Below are 15425 nucleotides of genomic sequence, written 5' to 3'. Positions count from 1 at the left end.
AAAAGGGAAAAAAGGGGAGGGGAGTGAGGAGGCATGGGGTGAAAAAATTCAGGTGACACAGAGCAAAAAGTGTCCTGTCACCAGAAACAAAAAAAAGGTTCTTTGGTTCCAGCAAGAATCATTTGTTTGTGGATTTGTTCCAGCCTCCAGGCCCTGCCTTCTGCCTGCACATTCTGCCCTGATTTCCGGAACCTGGAAGCCTGGGCGGGCAGTGGGGAACTCTGACTCGCCTGAGCTCTGAAGCTTGCTCCGAAAGATTCCACAGTGAGGACTGCTGCGTGGGGTGAGTATGGTGGCCTATGTCTCCTTGCCCCAGCAGGGAAGGTGCCTTCTGCTCAGGATTTACAAGTCTCCCCCATTTCGCTGCTTTCCTCTCTGCGGGCTCAGTGGTTTTCTCCTCACTACAGCCAGAAGTTGAGTTACAGGAAGATTCGCCAGAGATTTATCGCCTGGCCCCAAACTTGGAGAGGCTGGTTGTCATAAACAGCCGTCTATTGTCTAGACTTTTATCTCCGGGTATGGATCGTGCATTAGCGAGGCTCAGGAGACATGGGGCTGGCTCTGTGGGGTGTGCATGCAGGCAGTGCCTGCCCCAGGCCCCAGGGGTTTCTTTGGGTCAGTTGATGAGAGTGCACAAATTTGTGTACGCTCTTGGAGCTGGGCAGGTACGCCTGAGTGTTCTCGAGTGGAGGCCCAAGGTAGGGAAGTCGCTTTTTCTCTGTCTGGGAACATTCCGGTGCGTGTACTTGTGTGTTGGGTGAGAATTTGTCACGGTGTGCTTTGTTTCTGGGGCATTTTAAGTGTTCCTGCCTGGGCTTTTTCGGGTTTTATTAACTTGCATCTGCTTGGCCTGTTTATGTCCCTTCCAAGCAGATCATCTGGTGTTTTTCAATATTGGAGTGCATTGTGTGTATTTGGCTTCTCTGAGGAAATGGTTTTGGGTGATATCTTCCCAGGCTTACTCCTTCAGATTCCCCCACCCACCCTAAGTCACACCTCAGCCTCTGCCTTCACCAGGGTGTCTGGCCCTGCCCGACTTTCTGCAAGTCCCTAAATCTCCAAAGTGCCTGCCAATTTTATGTCACAGACATGAAGCACATTTTTGCAGGGTGAGGTCTGGCTATCCCTATCTTTCCCACACTAGGGGGAAGGGTCCAGCTCATAAGCCACCTCACTAACTGGGACTCCCCTTGCCAGGCTGAGGGCACATAAGAAAGGGCCTGTCCATTTCAACTGTTTAAAATACTATCCATGGAGCTCTAGATACTGCCAAAGAGAGCCTGCTGTTCCCTCCCTGGGGCTTCCTGGCTACTCCTTCAGCCCCTTGAGCCCAGGCATTTTGTAACATCAGTGGCACTTTGCCCGGATTAAACATCTATGGCAGGGACACTTATCACCTTAGATCTTGGGGGCAGAGCTGCTTTGAAGGCCGGGATCATTTAACATCACCAGAAATAATCAAACCCTCCCCCTTTGTGTTTGGGTGATGAGAATACAAGAGTAGGAGAGCACCAGGCACTGAGGCCTGGGAGTTCCACCAACCAACCCCCCTGCTCCTGTGGGGTCCCACCTGGGACCTAGACCCTCATATCCCTAATATCCCTGAGGTGCTCTCAACCAGAAAGGTAAAGTGGGGGAGGGGGGCAGATCCCAGAGGCCAGTTTTCCAGTTGGGGACGGTGGAGGTGACAAAAATTAGAGGCTTTGGGAGGATCGGATTGAACCAGAATTTCCCATCATTGTCTTTTGTGCATTCTTCCCTTCCTTGCAATTATAATTCCAATTTTAAAAGGCCTTAAAATGGTTCCAAGAGCCCAGAGGAGGCGAAAGCGAGCCGTGAGGTCCAGGGAAAAGGTAAGTCCTTCGCAGATATCCCACACCAATTAATTTTCTCTCCTTTCTCTCTGTACATCCCCGGCGCTACCCTGGAGGAAAAGGATCAAAGAGCTCAGTTCGGGATCCTTCCTCCCAGAGCCTTTGAGCTGAGCCTGTCGGTGGCCCACCGCCGAAGGCTGCCGCGGCAGATCCGGAGCTCATTCCGTCTCGCCGGCTGGCTGCGGCGCTGCCCTACGCTCCGGGTCTCCCTGGGTCCCTCCATTCTTGCCTTCTCCCTCCCCCTAGACCAACAAATATCCAAAATGCTTGTTTCTCCGCACCCCAGGCCTCCGCGCAGCCCGCTCGGCGCTCGCTCGGGAATCACTGCCCCCGCACTGGGTCCTTACGCGTTCTGCTTCCAATCCCACCGACTGCAGCCTCCTTCTTTGCTGGCTGCCCGGGTAAAACGCTTCTGTCGCACTTTCCTGCCTCTCCCCCTTTCTTTCCGCCTCTGGATCTGAGAAATAAATAAAACCAAGTCTCCTGCCGCACCAGCCCTCCCCAACCCTGCTGCCTCACTTCTGCTCCTTACCGAGTGTACCGCCTTGTTTTCTGAAGGAAACCGTAACATTCAGACATTTAAGCTGTAAATGAACTTTTCTTTATGACGTTTAATTTTCTCTCCGGTTCTTAGGTCCTGCTCCGCTTCGCAGTGGAATGGAACGGATTTAGAAGCCTGCAGTAGGGGAGGAGGGAGTGGAGAGAGGGAGCCCAGAGTTACAGACAGCCGCGAGAGGTACGGAAGACCGGGAGATACTGAGAAAAAGAGAGGCGGGGGGGAGGGGAGAGTGGGGGAGGAAGGAGGGAGGGAGGGGTCCCCAGCTGGCGAGGAGCTGAGCCAGAGAGAGAAAAAGAGAGAAAAGTTTCCCGGAGTCTTCATTAGTTGATTTCTCTGTCCACCGCTTTCCCCAGCCGGTTCACCCCCAGTAAAGAAAGAAGGGGGGAGTCTATTTTTTTAAGGCCCCAAAGAGCCCCCGATGTTTACAAGACCAGAAATGCCACCGCCGCGTCCTGGCAGAGAAAAGGCTGAAATGGAGGACCGGCGCCTTCCTTATAAGGTACGATGCTAACTTGACCTTCACTTTGTCATGGCGCCCCCGCCCACCCAGACTGCTGCAGGCGGCCGGGCGACGGAGAGCAACCGCAGACCCTTGCTGCGGCCTCCCTCCCGCCTCTTTTTCTCTTTCAGTCTTTCTCTCTCTTTTTTCTTACTTTCATTTCCTTCCGTCTTTTTCTTCCTCTTTTTTTCTGTCTTTCCTTTTTCATTTTCTTTCTTCTTTTTCTCCTGATGTTTTTTCCCGCTCCCTTTCTTTCACTCATTCCTTTTACCCTTGCCCGGCGGTTTCATAGCTTCCCTGAGTCTCTCCTGCCTTGCTCTCAGGCACTTCCTTGATCTTTCTCTGTCTTCCACAACCTTCTGGTCTCTTCTGGTCTCAAATCCCAGAAACAACAACGACAAAAATATTTTTAGCCCTTCCTTCATCCCCACTCTGAACTGACCTTCAGAGCCCCAGCTTGGCTTTTGCCCAACCCAGGTTTTCCTGGGGGAGACGGGGAAGGCCAAAAGGGGATCAAAAGGGGTTTCACTGTGAGCCCCGGACCCACTTGGGGATGGTAAGACCCTGTCTTCCTCTCATTGGCCCCACCTGCAAAGTCTCTGTGACCCTAGTGGGCTTGAACTGAGAGCCCCACAGCCTGAGGCTTTGCTCTCAGATCCACAGCCCCTGAAACCATGGGGAGGAGAGTGGAGTTTAAATACCAAATTGTGGCTCACCCTTCTCTGGCTTTCAATCCCTAAAATCCTAGAGCTTTCCCTTAAGACATCTGGAGAGGAGATTTAGAGAATTAGGGATTTATAGAGATTCACACACATGTAAAAATAGGATAGAGAAAGACTATGAGGGCCCCTCTACCTTGTCTCCTGCTGCCTCCCAGGCTCCAGCAGAGCCTCCGACATTAACTCTAATCATATCTTGTGTGGCTATAAAATAATATTATTGACACCTCTGTAATTATCTATTATCCCCTTACTTGTAATGATTATAATACTAGGGGAGGCAGGTCTATGCCGACAAAGTAAAGCCAAGCAAATATCCTGGAAAATGAAACTGGATCGGGGCATTCAAATGCGATCTCTTGTGTGTTCTTAAGTATGTTCCAAAATCTATAAGCTACTGCCTAGGGCCTGCTGGATTTAGGAGTAGCCATGTTGTAGGGTTTAGGGTGATACTGGGAGACCCTACCATCTCCTTTTCTTCTCCATCCCATATACCCCTGGCCCCTCCTCCTCTGCACAGACACCAGAGAGGGTCAGACAATAAAAGAGAAATGCTTTCTCTCTCTCCCCCTACAATTATCCAAATAATTGCATGAATTCTTCCTGGAATACCACTGTGTAGTCAGGGTCAGGATTTCAGCAGGAAGTGCAGGGGACAGAATTCCAAATGGGGGAAGCTGAGAGAGTCCTGCGTTCTTACATTCCCAGACTTTATAGTTCTGTCTAGTGTTACATTGTTTCTTCAGGCAAAGATCTTTGTTCGCCTTCAGTCATATTTCTCCCTTCCCCCTCCCTTTCTTTCGCTTCCCCATCCCCCTTTTTTGAGTCCCTTTAAAGGAGATTCAGATCATCTTCTGCTCTTAATAGATGACTATAAAAGTAAAATTAATTCCCCCCTGCCCTTTAATATCAATATCTCTCCGTTAAGTATGCATATAGACGAGAATAAACAGAATTAAGTGCTGCAACCCAAACCAGCAATTACACCCAAGGTTGTGTGTGTGTGTGTGCGTGTGTGTGTGTGTTTTAATTTTATTTTCATTGGGTCTGGCTTATCTGGGGGTGTTCACTTTGGCAAGAGATAACCAGGGGGTATTTGTATTTTTTTTACAAGCTCGTTGGGGCCTGAGCCAGCGCCGACATGGTAGAGAAAGCAACCGCGAAGCTAGAGAGAGAGCCAGAGGAGGGAAGAGAGCGCCAGACGGAGGTGAAAGTGAACCACGCAGAGAAATGCAGGCAAGGGAGCAAGGCGGCAGTTCCGAAAACAGACGTGGCAGAGGGCAACACAGGCACTCACAGACAGAGGTTTATGTATTTTTATTTTTTAAAAAAAATCTGATTTGGTGTTCTATGAGAAAAAGGGAAAATCTCGGGAACGGGAATGCAGAGGGAATTATCCGGGTCCTGGCTCACCACATGAACGCGCAGAAGGAGGGAAAGCTGGAAAAACCTGAGCCGGTGCCGGGACAGCACCCGCACCCGGCCCCGGTCAGCCGCTGCCCCATACGCCAGGCAGGGCCCACGAAGCCCCCCCTCGCGGCCACCCGGGCTTCCTTGGTCTTCTTATCATCTCCATCTTTATGACGAGGCTTGTTAACAAGACCAGCGAGCTGGCCACGCACATCTATCTCAGCCGCGCCCGCTCAGTTGAGCAGCGGGGCCAGCCGGCGGGGGGACTGGGAGGCGCTAATTAATTGATTCCTTTGGACTGTAAAATATGGCGGCGTCTACACCGAACCCAAGGACTCATAAACAATATCTCTGTTGGGCGTGAGTGCACTGTCTCTCAGAATTTTTCCATAGGCATGTGTCAGAGGGTTCCGGATTTTTAGTTGCGAAGGAAAGACCCAAATGGGACTAATTTTAGGGGGCCAAAACAGTCCGTTCAGTGCCAGAAAATGCTTCCCCAAAGGGGTTGGGAGTGTGTTTTGTTGGAAAAAAGCTTGGGTTATAGGAAAGCCTTCTCTGCTACTTGTGTAGACCCAGCCCAGTTTAAGAATTACAAGGAAGCTAAGGGGCTGGGTAACCCAGAAACCTCTCTGTCCCAGCTGGACGCGGGGGACTTGAGCTGCTCCATCTGGGATGTGAGAGGGACATAGAAGCAGAGATCCAGCCTTTGCTTCATGCTGCTTCCTAGACTCAAGATTCAAAAATAATTTTTTAAAAATGAAACCAGGCAGGGTGCGGTGCCTCACGCCTGTAATACCAGCACTTCTGGAGGTCGAGGGGGCAGATCATGAGGTCAAGAGATCGAGACCATCCTGGCCAACATGGTGAAGCCCCATCTCTACTAAAAATACAAAAACTAAAAATACAAAAATTAGCTGGGTGTGGTGCGCACCTATAGTCCCAGCTACCGGGGAGGCTGAGGAAGAATAGCTAGAACCTGGGAGGCAAAGGTTGTTGTGAGCTGAGATTGCGCTACGGCACCCCAGCCTGGTGACAGAGTGAGACTCAGTCTCAGAAAACAATGAAAAATAAAATAAATAAAAAATAAAAATGAAGCCAGCCTTAGACTTTGGAAGCCCTTGAAGGCTCAGCACCCACTCAGGAATCCATCTGCCTGTTACATGCCTTGCCAAGCCACGGTGGCACCCCTTTTTCTAACAGGCAGTGCAGACAAACTATAATATACTTATATTAGGTCTAGAAGAACGCATCTTGAGACACATGGGTAATCTAATTATATAATGCTTATTCCATACAGGCATGATTATGCAGTTGGACCCTGCTGCAAATGGGACTTTGCACTCTAAATATAGACTCCAGCTTGGGACAAAAGTTGCAACAGAGAAATAGACATAGGAGAACACTTATATAAGTAATGCATGTAGACATAGAAGGGGGATTTAAAAGACAGAAATAATGGAAGTACAGAAGAACAGAAAAAAAAGGCCCAGCAGATGGAGATTACCATTGCCAATGCCCGAACTTCTTCCTGCTAGTAAGATTGCTAGAGAAATGTGTCTTAAACAGTTCACAAACCCAGAGGAATGCATTTTCAATGTATTTAGTACACATACAGCATATTTATAAACATAACGCAGAATGTATTTTCCTTACATTGGGTAGATATGCCCTTTGTGTATATGTAATAATCTATTTCCCATGAAGTTTTAAAATGTAGACATATTAATATCTAGGTGCATTTTCTATCTATCGGTTTTATATGCCTTATGGAGTATATACTCACATGTAGCTAAATAGACTCAGGACTGCACATTCCTTGTGTAGGGTGTGTGTGTGTAGTGGTTATATGTGTCAATAAAGTTTTACATGTGGTGAATATACGTGCTGTATGTAATCATTTCCCAGTAGGTTGCTTTCACATACAGTAGATAAAAATGCCTCTGTGTGTATATTTTATAAAGAAAATATTTTCTATGCCTAGAGTGTACCTGTAATATAAATATCTGTGCATTTTAGACTGTGTTTCAATTTATTAGCAGCACCATGACCAAGTGTGTGCTTTATAGAAAATCGTTTCCATGCTCTGCATGTGGACTATGCACCTTTCACAGAGAGCTTCCCAAGCAAGGGCTGCTGGTGGGTTCCATCCTCACAGTCCTGTCTTTGAAGGAACCTCTCCACTCTGGGCCAGGTAAACTGACAAAGTGAAGACTTGCCTCCTAAGCGGCTCTGGCTGGAAGAGGAGAAATCACCTGCTCGCAACGGGCTGGCTTAGATTGGCTAAAGGTCCAGCTGTGTTTGGTCTTGCTGAGGCCCAGTTTCTTGGCTCCTATGCGAGGCTCCAGCGGGCGGCACAGGTCTTAGGAGCCTCCAGGGCAGAGCCTCTAGCGATGAGAAGCCAGGCAGGAGGGCAGGCCGCCGCCGCAGCCGTGGGGACACCGCGTGCCCAGCAGAGGGAAGGCGCTTAGGAGAAAGGTCTGATCCCCGCAACCCGGGCAGTGCCTCAGACTCCGGCGGCTCTTGGAGGTCTATTACACTCACAGGGTGTCCCCTCCCCAGGCCCAGGGTGCTCAGGGAGAAGCCACTGGACGAGTCTGGATCTCGGCGAGGCAGCCTCCACAGCTCCGGCCAGCAGGGGTCATCTCGTCCTTCGCAGGGGCCCAGCAGCCCTCGGGAGGAGACCAGCGCTGCCGCCGCTGTCGGGCTCGGCAGCTGCTTGGGTCAGCCGGGGCTGCGGGCGCGCAGGGTTGCCTCTCCCTGGACCCTGGAGATGACCGCAGCCGAGACCGCGACGGCCGGGAAATTGGACCAAAGTCTCACAGCCCTCGCTACAGGGCTGGGGTGCTGTGGACTCCAGGCTCAAGTCAGGGAGTGGCCCAGGCGCCCGCGTCGTCCACCAGTGGCCGGCGCGTCTTTGTTTCGGGGCCTCTCCTAAAGTGGCAACGGCGAGCACCGCGCAGGGCTGCAGCGCGGAGCGGAGGGCGAAGCTGGGGAGTCCTGCAGCGGCGGGAGCGGGCCACGGCCTCTCCGCGCTAAACCGGCAGCGCCGTCTCCACCAAGGCACACGCAGAAAGGCGGCCGCTCGGACCGAAGGCTCGGCATAGGCGCGCTGTGGGATCGGGCCTGCCTTCCACCTCCCTCTGAATTGCACCGGAACTTTCCGCGCCTCCAGGTGCCGTGCGGAGAGGATTAGCGGCTCCAGTGTGCGTTTCCCGCGCGGCCTGGGGCCGAAAAAATCTCTCCTGCTTTCCTGGATATAGCTGGGAGGATGGGTAGGGGCTCCTGCCTGGCCGGAACCCCAAGTCCCCGGGGTTTGCTTTGTTCGCGGATCGGGGCCAGCGGTCCCTGCTCCGCTCTGGGTCTGAGCCATCGATCGCGCCGGATTTCCGGCTGCATTAGCATCCACAGAACCCAGACTGCCAGACCCATCTCCTGCCCGCTCGATAGCGACTTAGTGGCTTTAAATACCCACCAGTTTCATCTGTGCACGTCAGAGTGGAGCAGAATAACTGTGAGAATAACCAGGTCAAAATACAGAACTCATTCGGCGGTATAAGATTGTACACACACAACAGCAGAATTGTTGTCTACCTAAATTATCCGGATTATTTCCTACCTTTTCTTGCTCCTCAAAACCCGGCTAGAGACACGGAGTGCTTTGTTTTAAAGTGAGTAGAGTCGATTGTAGTTTAGGGGCTTAAACTGGACAAATAGTTGCAACATAGAGGAAATCCTCACCCAGATCCAGAGCTCAGCTGCGCCCTAAGTATTTGGATCGCGGTTCCAGTCATGACCTCCTCTTTGGCCGGGAGATCCAGCGATTTGTTTTTCAGTCATAAGGAGGAGGCTAGTGTCTTTCCTTCTCTGGCAACATCCCCAGTGTTTGCGTTGAGTCTTTGGATCTGCAGAGACACCACCTAACTAGGTGTCTTCTCTCTCAAATTGAGAGAGTCTCTGGGAGTAAATTTAAAGGCCAGTTATTTTCGGACTTCCTAAATCCCTCTTTTTTTTTTTTTTCCCAGAGTTGTCCCTATTGTTGACCCTTCCTGTGGAGACACGTCATGAGAATCAGATAGTCTTTTGCCTGGGTTCCCTGGAACTCAGACTCCTCCTACCCTCCTTTATTCAGACCCAGGCTCAACCACTAAGCCCCTCCCCCAGCCCATGGCTGCCCAAGCTGCCCGTCTTCGATCTGTGCTGCACTCTGTGGGGCATTTATACAAGCACCCTAAGACTTTGGGTCTCCTTCCTGTCCATAGCCCTCAGCTTCAGAAAGCAGCTGGGGACTAGGGTTTTAAAAAATGGTATTTGATCTAAATTTGCTAGCTTCTCTAATTATAGGAATAAAGAAAGGGAGGGAAAGAGAGAAAGGAAGATTTCAGGGCGGGAGGTGTGGTTCAGAGGCTGGACTTAGTGGGGGCCCCTAGTATTCCTGAGGGTGGAAGGGGAATTTGGAGGAGACTCCGTTGAAGGGAGTCAAACAGAGAGAAAAGGTAACTGGGGAGAGGGGAGGGAAGAGGCAAAAGGGAGAGAAAGAGAGAGGGCATTTCTTACAGAAGGAAGGGGTAGTTGGATGTGCAGAGGGCTCATGGGCACATCTGGATTCTACCACTGGCCTGAGCCTGAGCTTACCTCTGGCTTGGCCCGGAGGGGGTCGCTGGCTTCAAAAGGTGTAGCCTATTTTGCCAGTTCCAAGGGGTCTTTAACCCCCTCTAAACATCTTGCAACGCACAAGTATCATCTCGGAGTGAAGCCACAGGATTAAGATCACAGGGTTGAAGCTCTAAGCCCACCAACCCTGCTCCATCTCAGCCCCTGGATTACTGGTTACTCTTACTGCCCCAGTATCCCAGTACAGATCACCAGTGCCCCTCTCCCAGCTTCTATTTGTCAAGTTCCTGCAGCACAGACCTCCTATTCTGAAGCTGGTTTCAACCTCGTTCAGTCTGCCCACGTTATTTTTATGGTCCCATGACTCCTCAAATCTCCCTCTCCTCTCCCAAGTCTACCACCCCCCAATTTTCTCTCTGCTATAATTGCTTTTTCCTGCAGATGGTAGCTCATCAACAGATCTTGGTTGCTTGTATATTTCTGTTGCCCCTGCAACCACTCTTCCTTTATTATTATTATACATTTATTATTTTTCTTATTCACCTGAGCTGGAGAAAAAAAGTGGAGAACAGCTAGGAGGCTGGGACTCCCATTCTTTTGGGGTAGAATTATTGTTTTCAAAAAATCACAATCATAATTCATGTTTTAATTATTATTATTATCAATATTAATATGATGAAGCAACTCTGTACAAGGACTATATAAAGGGAAAACGTGCTAAAGACAGACGTTTGAATAGGAGGGTACACTACAGAGAGCTGGGGAGGCAGGTAGGGGAAGGGTGACTATCCACGGGGACTACACTAGGTACCAGCGACAGACACAGAGAACAAGACACAGATTGACAGAGAAGCTCACAGAAGTCAAGTTTAAAGCAAATGGAAAGAGAATATTGCATATCTTTGTCCCCTCACTCCTTTTGGAGTGTTCTGGTCTCTCTTCTCTATTAGGCTGGAAATCAGGTTAGTTAAGGAGTGGTGGAGCTCAAATCCAGCACCCTAGAGCCCAGAGATCATAGGAAGGGCTGCATAAAGCGGGCACAGTGGGTGACTAGGCAAGGTGGGGAGTGCTTCACGCCCAGGACAAGCCCACAGGAGACTGCAGACAGCTGGAATGGTGGTAATTTGGGAGAACTTGTACATGGGTGCAACAAGTTTGTGTGGATGGGGAAGTGTCAGGTGTCAGATACCCAGTGGGGATGGAGGCATATGATTGTATCTCCACTCTGCTGGGCTCTGTGGGGACTAGAGACACTTCCCTGCCTGCAAGTGCCCTAGGGAGACTGGGGTGGGCCCAGTGCTGTGCTGTGTCCAGCTGTGTGTATGTGTTTGCCTGTGCCTCTGCCTGGACAGAAACTTGAAGCTGTGCGCTGGTGGGAAGGTAAAGAGCTCTGTGGATGGCCTTTGGAGAGCTTGTTAGAGGAGACTCCCCTTGAGGGAAACACTCCAAGTCAGCAGACCAGGTTCACACTGTCCAGGCTGCAGTTAACTCCCATCGGTGCCCTGCTTCTCACCCTTCTTGCTCCTGGAAAGGGCGGGACAGCAGATGGGAGGTTGTAGGACTCTTGGGGAGAAGGATAAAAATGAAGTGCAGAAAGGTTGATGGGTTCTCTCACTGCTTCTCTCCAAAGTCAGCCCACGGTCTACTGGGCTGGGGCTGGGGTCTGAAGAAGTCTGGATGAAAGGCCTTCGCGCTCAGAGAAGCCATTCTTAGACCTCCAGTGGGTTCTAGGACTGTGCCCCTCCCTCTGCTCTGGTCCTTGTGCTGGACGGTAGGCGGAGGCAGCCGGTCTGGAGACAAAAGGCAATGTTGGGGGGCGGGCAGGGAAAAGAGAGAAGGGAGTTTGGTGGGGGGGCTGCAGCACCCCCCCTCCTTCATTGTCACCAGCCTGGGAAACTGGGGCTGAGTGGGGCCTCAATGGCTGGTAGCCCCTTTAAGGGCGAATTCTCCTCCTGCCTCGTAAATTACGCTGGTCCAGCCTCTGGCCGGCCGTGACCATGAACGCCAGTGCCAGCGGGGAAGGGAGAATCAGAGGCCTCAGCTGTGGCTGCCAGAAACTCTCCCGGCCAATCAGTGTGGTGCTCCGTAGCCCCATCTATAGCCTCTTAGACTTTCTTTCTGGAGAGCCAGGTGGGGATCTCTGGGGTGGCTACCAAACCTGAGGCTGTGTCGGCTGGCCTCTCAGGTCCCTGCTTGCTGCACCAGGCCCACAGCTGCCTAGGCGGCGGAAGAGTGGATGGTAGCACATCTGTGAATGGACATTCGCCTGGGGCAGGCAGGGGACTCGGGAGAGGGCTGGGGACCAGGAGACTGTTCTGGCCACCCGTCCTAGAGGGAACATGAGACTGGCGGTCCTTATCCACAGCCCAGCCAGCCAAACGCCCAAGCTTTGGCCCACTGGATGTCCTGGGGGACCCAGACCCAAGCGAACTCTGGGTCTTGCTGATCATTTTCTCACAAACCACCCTTCCTCCTTGGTTCCCCACTTCCTCCAGTCCTGCCAGAGCCATCTGACCCCCTCAGCTCTCTCCCCTGACCCTCCACCCTTCCTCTCTCCTCCCAGCCTCTTCTAATCCCACCAAGTTCAGGGCGCCTTGGTTCCACTGGCCCTGCTCTCTGCTCCTGCAGGCAAAGAGACTTAAGACCACGGAAGGGAAGTAGAGGAAGGGGACATCTGGGCTGAGGCTTCTCCAGATCCTCCGCGGAGGCGCAGCGCCCCAGCTCCACCTCAGATAAACTAGCCTGGACCACCTCAGCCTTCCTCTCCCTGCCACCCTCGGGCAGCTGCGGGCTTCTGCTCTCCCTGGCTAGGTTTCTTCCCTTCTCTCTGGGACCTGGCAGGGTCTTTTGGGGGTGTATGGGAGGGAACCACGAACAAAACAGACAAGAGGATGTCCAAAGAGGGCCTGCCACAGACGCCTGGTGTTCTAAGCGGGGACTGTGTTCTAGGCGGCCCCCTCTTTTGCTCTCTGCCAGGGACAGGCTCAGTCTGGGGCTGGCGCTCATGTCCTGCCCCTTAAAAGAAGGAGAGAGCTTGCTCCCTCAACAGAAGTCTTTTCTTTTTCATTCTCCGGTTCTGAAACCAGATCTTGACCTGCTGGTCACTAAGATTCAAGCGGTCTGAGAGTTCCCTCCGGCGCTGGCGTGTGATGAACTCGTTGACCAGAAACTCTCCCTCCAGCTCTGCCAGTTGCAACTTCGAATAGGGCTTGCGCTTCTTCCGAGAGCGGCTGTGGATCGGGTACCAGGGCGCGCCTGGGTGGAGATGAATGGCAGGGGTTGGCCAGAGGATCAAAGGGTGACCAGTCCAGTGCCCTAGGCCCTTCCCCAGACCCTTTCACCTGGGCCTCACGCCTGGACTCCAGGCTCTTCCTCTCCCTTCTCCTTGCCGCCAGTCATCTGAATAGCCTTTCCTACCCAGACCCCATCCCCACCCACTTCATTACTCTTTTTTTTCCTTTCGTTCCTTGCCTTTACCTCCTCAACCCTACCTCCTGCTGCAGAATTCAGAGCCTTCTATGTCCGTGTCCCCTCCTTTCTCCCCAGATCTCTTTCCAATTTTCTTCTTCCCTATTTCCTGGTCCCTTCCTCTCACGTCCTTCAGGACTGCATCTCGGATCAGTCAGAACAGACATGGACGAGTGGCAAAGAGTAAACGTGTCCACTGGCATTTCTTTTGAAATGTAGGTAATGGGGGCCTGTGGGAAGGTGGAGGGACAGGCGCCTGGGAGAACTAGGGCCGGGCTCTCAGTCCCCACCTTCTCACCCCCAGGCCTGGGGAGTCCTGGTCAGGATCCCCCAACTCCCGATTCCCCGCTGCCTCCCGCCGCAAGCGGACGAAAAAGGAAATTTCTCTAGTTCCTTTATGGGGCTATTTACATGTTTATAGGCTCCCCCCACCCGCACTTCATTTTAAAAGAAGCTCTTCCTCACCACACATTCTGTGACCCCAGGCGGCCCTAACTCAGTCCTGCTCTGCCCGCCCTGGTAAGATGTCTGGTTTGAGTCCGCCGCGCGAGTGGCCGGGGTCCTTACCGCTGGCCGAGAGCCCGCCGCCGGGGTTCAACGGCGATACCAAGCTGCCAGGGTCGCCCGCGCCGGCGCCCTTGTTGCCCTCGTTGAGAAGGGACGAACTGGAGTCGGATTCCAGCGACTGGCAGGAGGGCGGGTCGTGCGGAGGTCCCGCGCCGCCGTCCCCACCGCCGCCGCCGGCCGTGTAGTCGTACTTGAAGCCGAGCGCAGGCGGCCCCGACGGCTCCAGCGGGAGCAGCGCTGCCCCGGGCCCGGCTCCTGGGTCGCGCCCGCGCTCCTCACGCTTCAGGCCCCCGCCGCCACCCTCGGCGCACGGCTCCCGGTAGTAACCCTTGCTGTCCTCCACGCGCGCCAGCTCGCACGTGCGGCCGAAGGGAGGGTTGAGAGACACTGGGCTGCCGAGGTAGGGCTGCGGGTAGCCATTGCACGGCTCCGCGGACGGCCAGGGCAGGGAGCACACGTTGTCGCGGCGTGGGTAGGACAGCGAAGGCAGCCCGGGAAGCTGCGCCCCGGACGCGCGGAAGTTGGGGAAGTAGAAGGTGTCTCCCGTGTGGATGTTTACCAGCGGCCCCACAAACCCGGGATTCAGGAGATTATGCTCGCCCATTTCCGCGGGGCCCGACCGGCAGCTTCTACTTTATTGCTATCTGACATTAAACATAGTTAAACCTGCACCGGCCACCCATTGGCCGCCCCGCTCACGTGGGCGCCGCCGCCAGGGGGAGGGGTGGGGACTACCGACTCCCCCCCACGCCCCCGCCACCATCCCGCACCAACTCCAACTTCCCCCTTCCCCAATCCTGGGGCGGGGGAAACAAATGGCGGGGGCAAGTTTATTTGCCGAATTCTGATTTAAAATACATATATATATATATATATATATATATATATATATATATATATAACCTAACGCAGAGAGTAAAGCAATTGCCCAACACGGGGCAAAAGGAAAAAAACACACCAAAAAATGCCCGCATATATACACCCCTATAACCTGCATTCCCCACCCCCCACCCCCCCCCCCAGTATTATCTTATCGCCAACAGCTGGCCAGGCACAGCCCGTCCCTCTTTAATTAGCTTCTTTATTAACTAAAACCGTTGGAATTTACAATATCTCCCCAATAAATTACTATTAGATATTGTGTCATATAAAGTTTACTGGCTGTTTAAGGAGACGGATGAGCCCTTTGGCTCGGGGTTTATTTACAGTAGAGGCGAAGTGGGGGTAAGGACAGGTTTCCCTGCCGTTATCTCTCCTAGCCCCAGCTGCTGCCACACGCTTCTTTATCAGCTCTTTATCCTCAGGAATTTGGAGAGACATTTGGAGTCCTCTTCTCCAAGAAATACTCAAGGATAATTGATAATGCCGGGCTTTCCGCCGGAGCCGGGAGCCATCCAGCCTCACACCTCGACTCCCGGTTAGAGGAAAGATGCAGAAGGGAGGCAGAGAATGCAGCAAAAGGAGGTGCCTAGCTCCACATGGACCTGTCTTGCCTGCTCCTGAAAATCTGGTGGCTCGAACTACTCTTCCGCTGTCATTTCCGGGACACTGAGGAGCTTCTGGGGGCCTCCTGCAGTCTTTGCAGCTGGAAGCTTTGGACCCCTAATAGGGCTTGACTGGCCTGAGAGGAGCCTAATTCTCACTGCGCAGGAGACACCCGCACCCCATAACCCGCCCAGCCTGCCCCGGGAGCATCAGATAGCAGTGCAGACGCCAGC

General features: G+C 52.7%; 1 protein-coding gene and 1 long non-coding RNA gene across 2 annotated transcripts; one reads left to right on the top strand and one right to left on the bottom strand.

Moving 5' to 3' along the window:
• Positions 1–2544: 2544 nt before the first annotated feature.
• On the top strand, positions 2545–5961 carry LOC141585000 (uncharacterized). Its single transcript, XR_012518280.1, has 3 exons — positions 2545–2610; positions 2787–2932; positions 4766–5961. It is a non-coding gene; the product is annotated as an uncharacterized LOC141585000 (long non-coding RNA).
• Positions 5962–10309: 4348 nt separating this feature from the next.
• On the bottom strand, positions 10310–14338 carry HOXC12 (homeobox C12). The gene is made up of 2 exons (XM_003939246.4): positions 13708–14338; positions 10310–12927 (listed from the first exon to the last, which is right to left on the bottom strand). Exons 1-2 carry the CDS (start codon positions 14309–14311, stop codon positions 12689–12691), a joined length of 843 nt encoding a protein of 280 aa, XP_003939295.1. The 5' UTR covers positions 14312–14338; the 3' UTR covers positions 10310–12688.
• Positions 14339–15425: the final 1087 nt, after the last annotated feature.

This window comes from Saimiri boliviensis, chromosome 7, assembly GCF_048565385.1.
Source record: "Saimiri boliviensis isolate mSaiBol1 chromosome 7, mSaiBol1.pri, whole genome shotgun sequence".
Classification (NCBI taxonomy): Eukaryota; Metazoa; Chordata; class Mammalia; order Primates; family Cebidae; genus Saimiri; species Saimiri boliviensis.
This window is presented reverse-complemented; position numbering and strand designations above follow the sequence as displayed.

Bases quoted from the DNA above. Each gene is read 5' to 3' on its own strand.
- HOXC12 (XM_003939246.4), bottom strand. From the start codon at position 14,311: ATGGGCGAGCATAATCTCCTGAATCCCGGGTTTGTGGGGCCGCTGGTA. The intron at 12,928-13,707 runs GTAAGGACCCCG...ATCTCCACCCAG, and splicing joins CGGCGGGCTCTCGGCCAGCG to GCGCGCCCTGGTACCCGATC.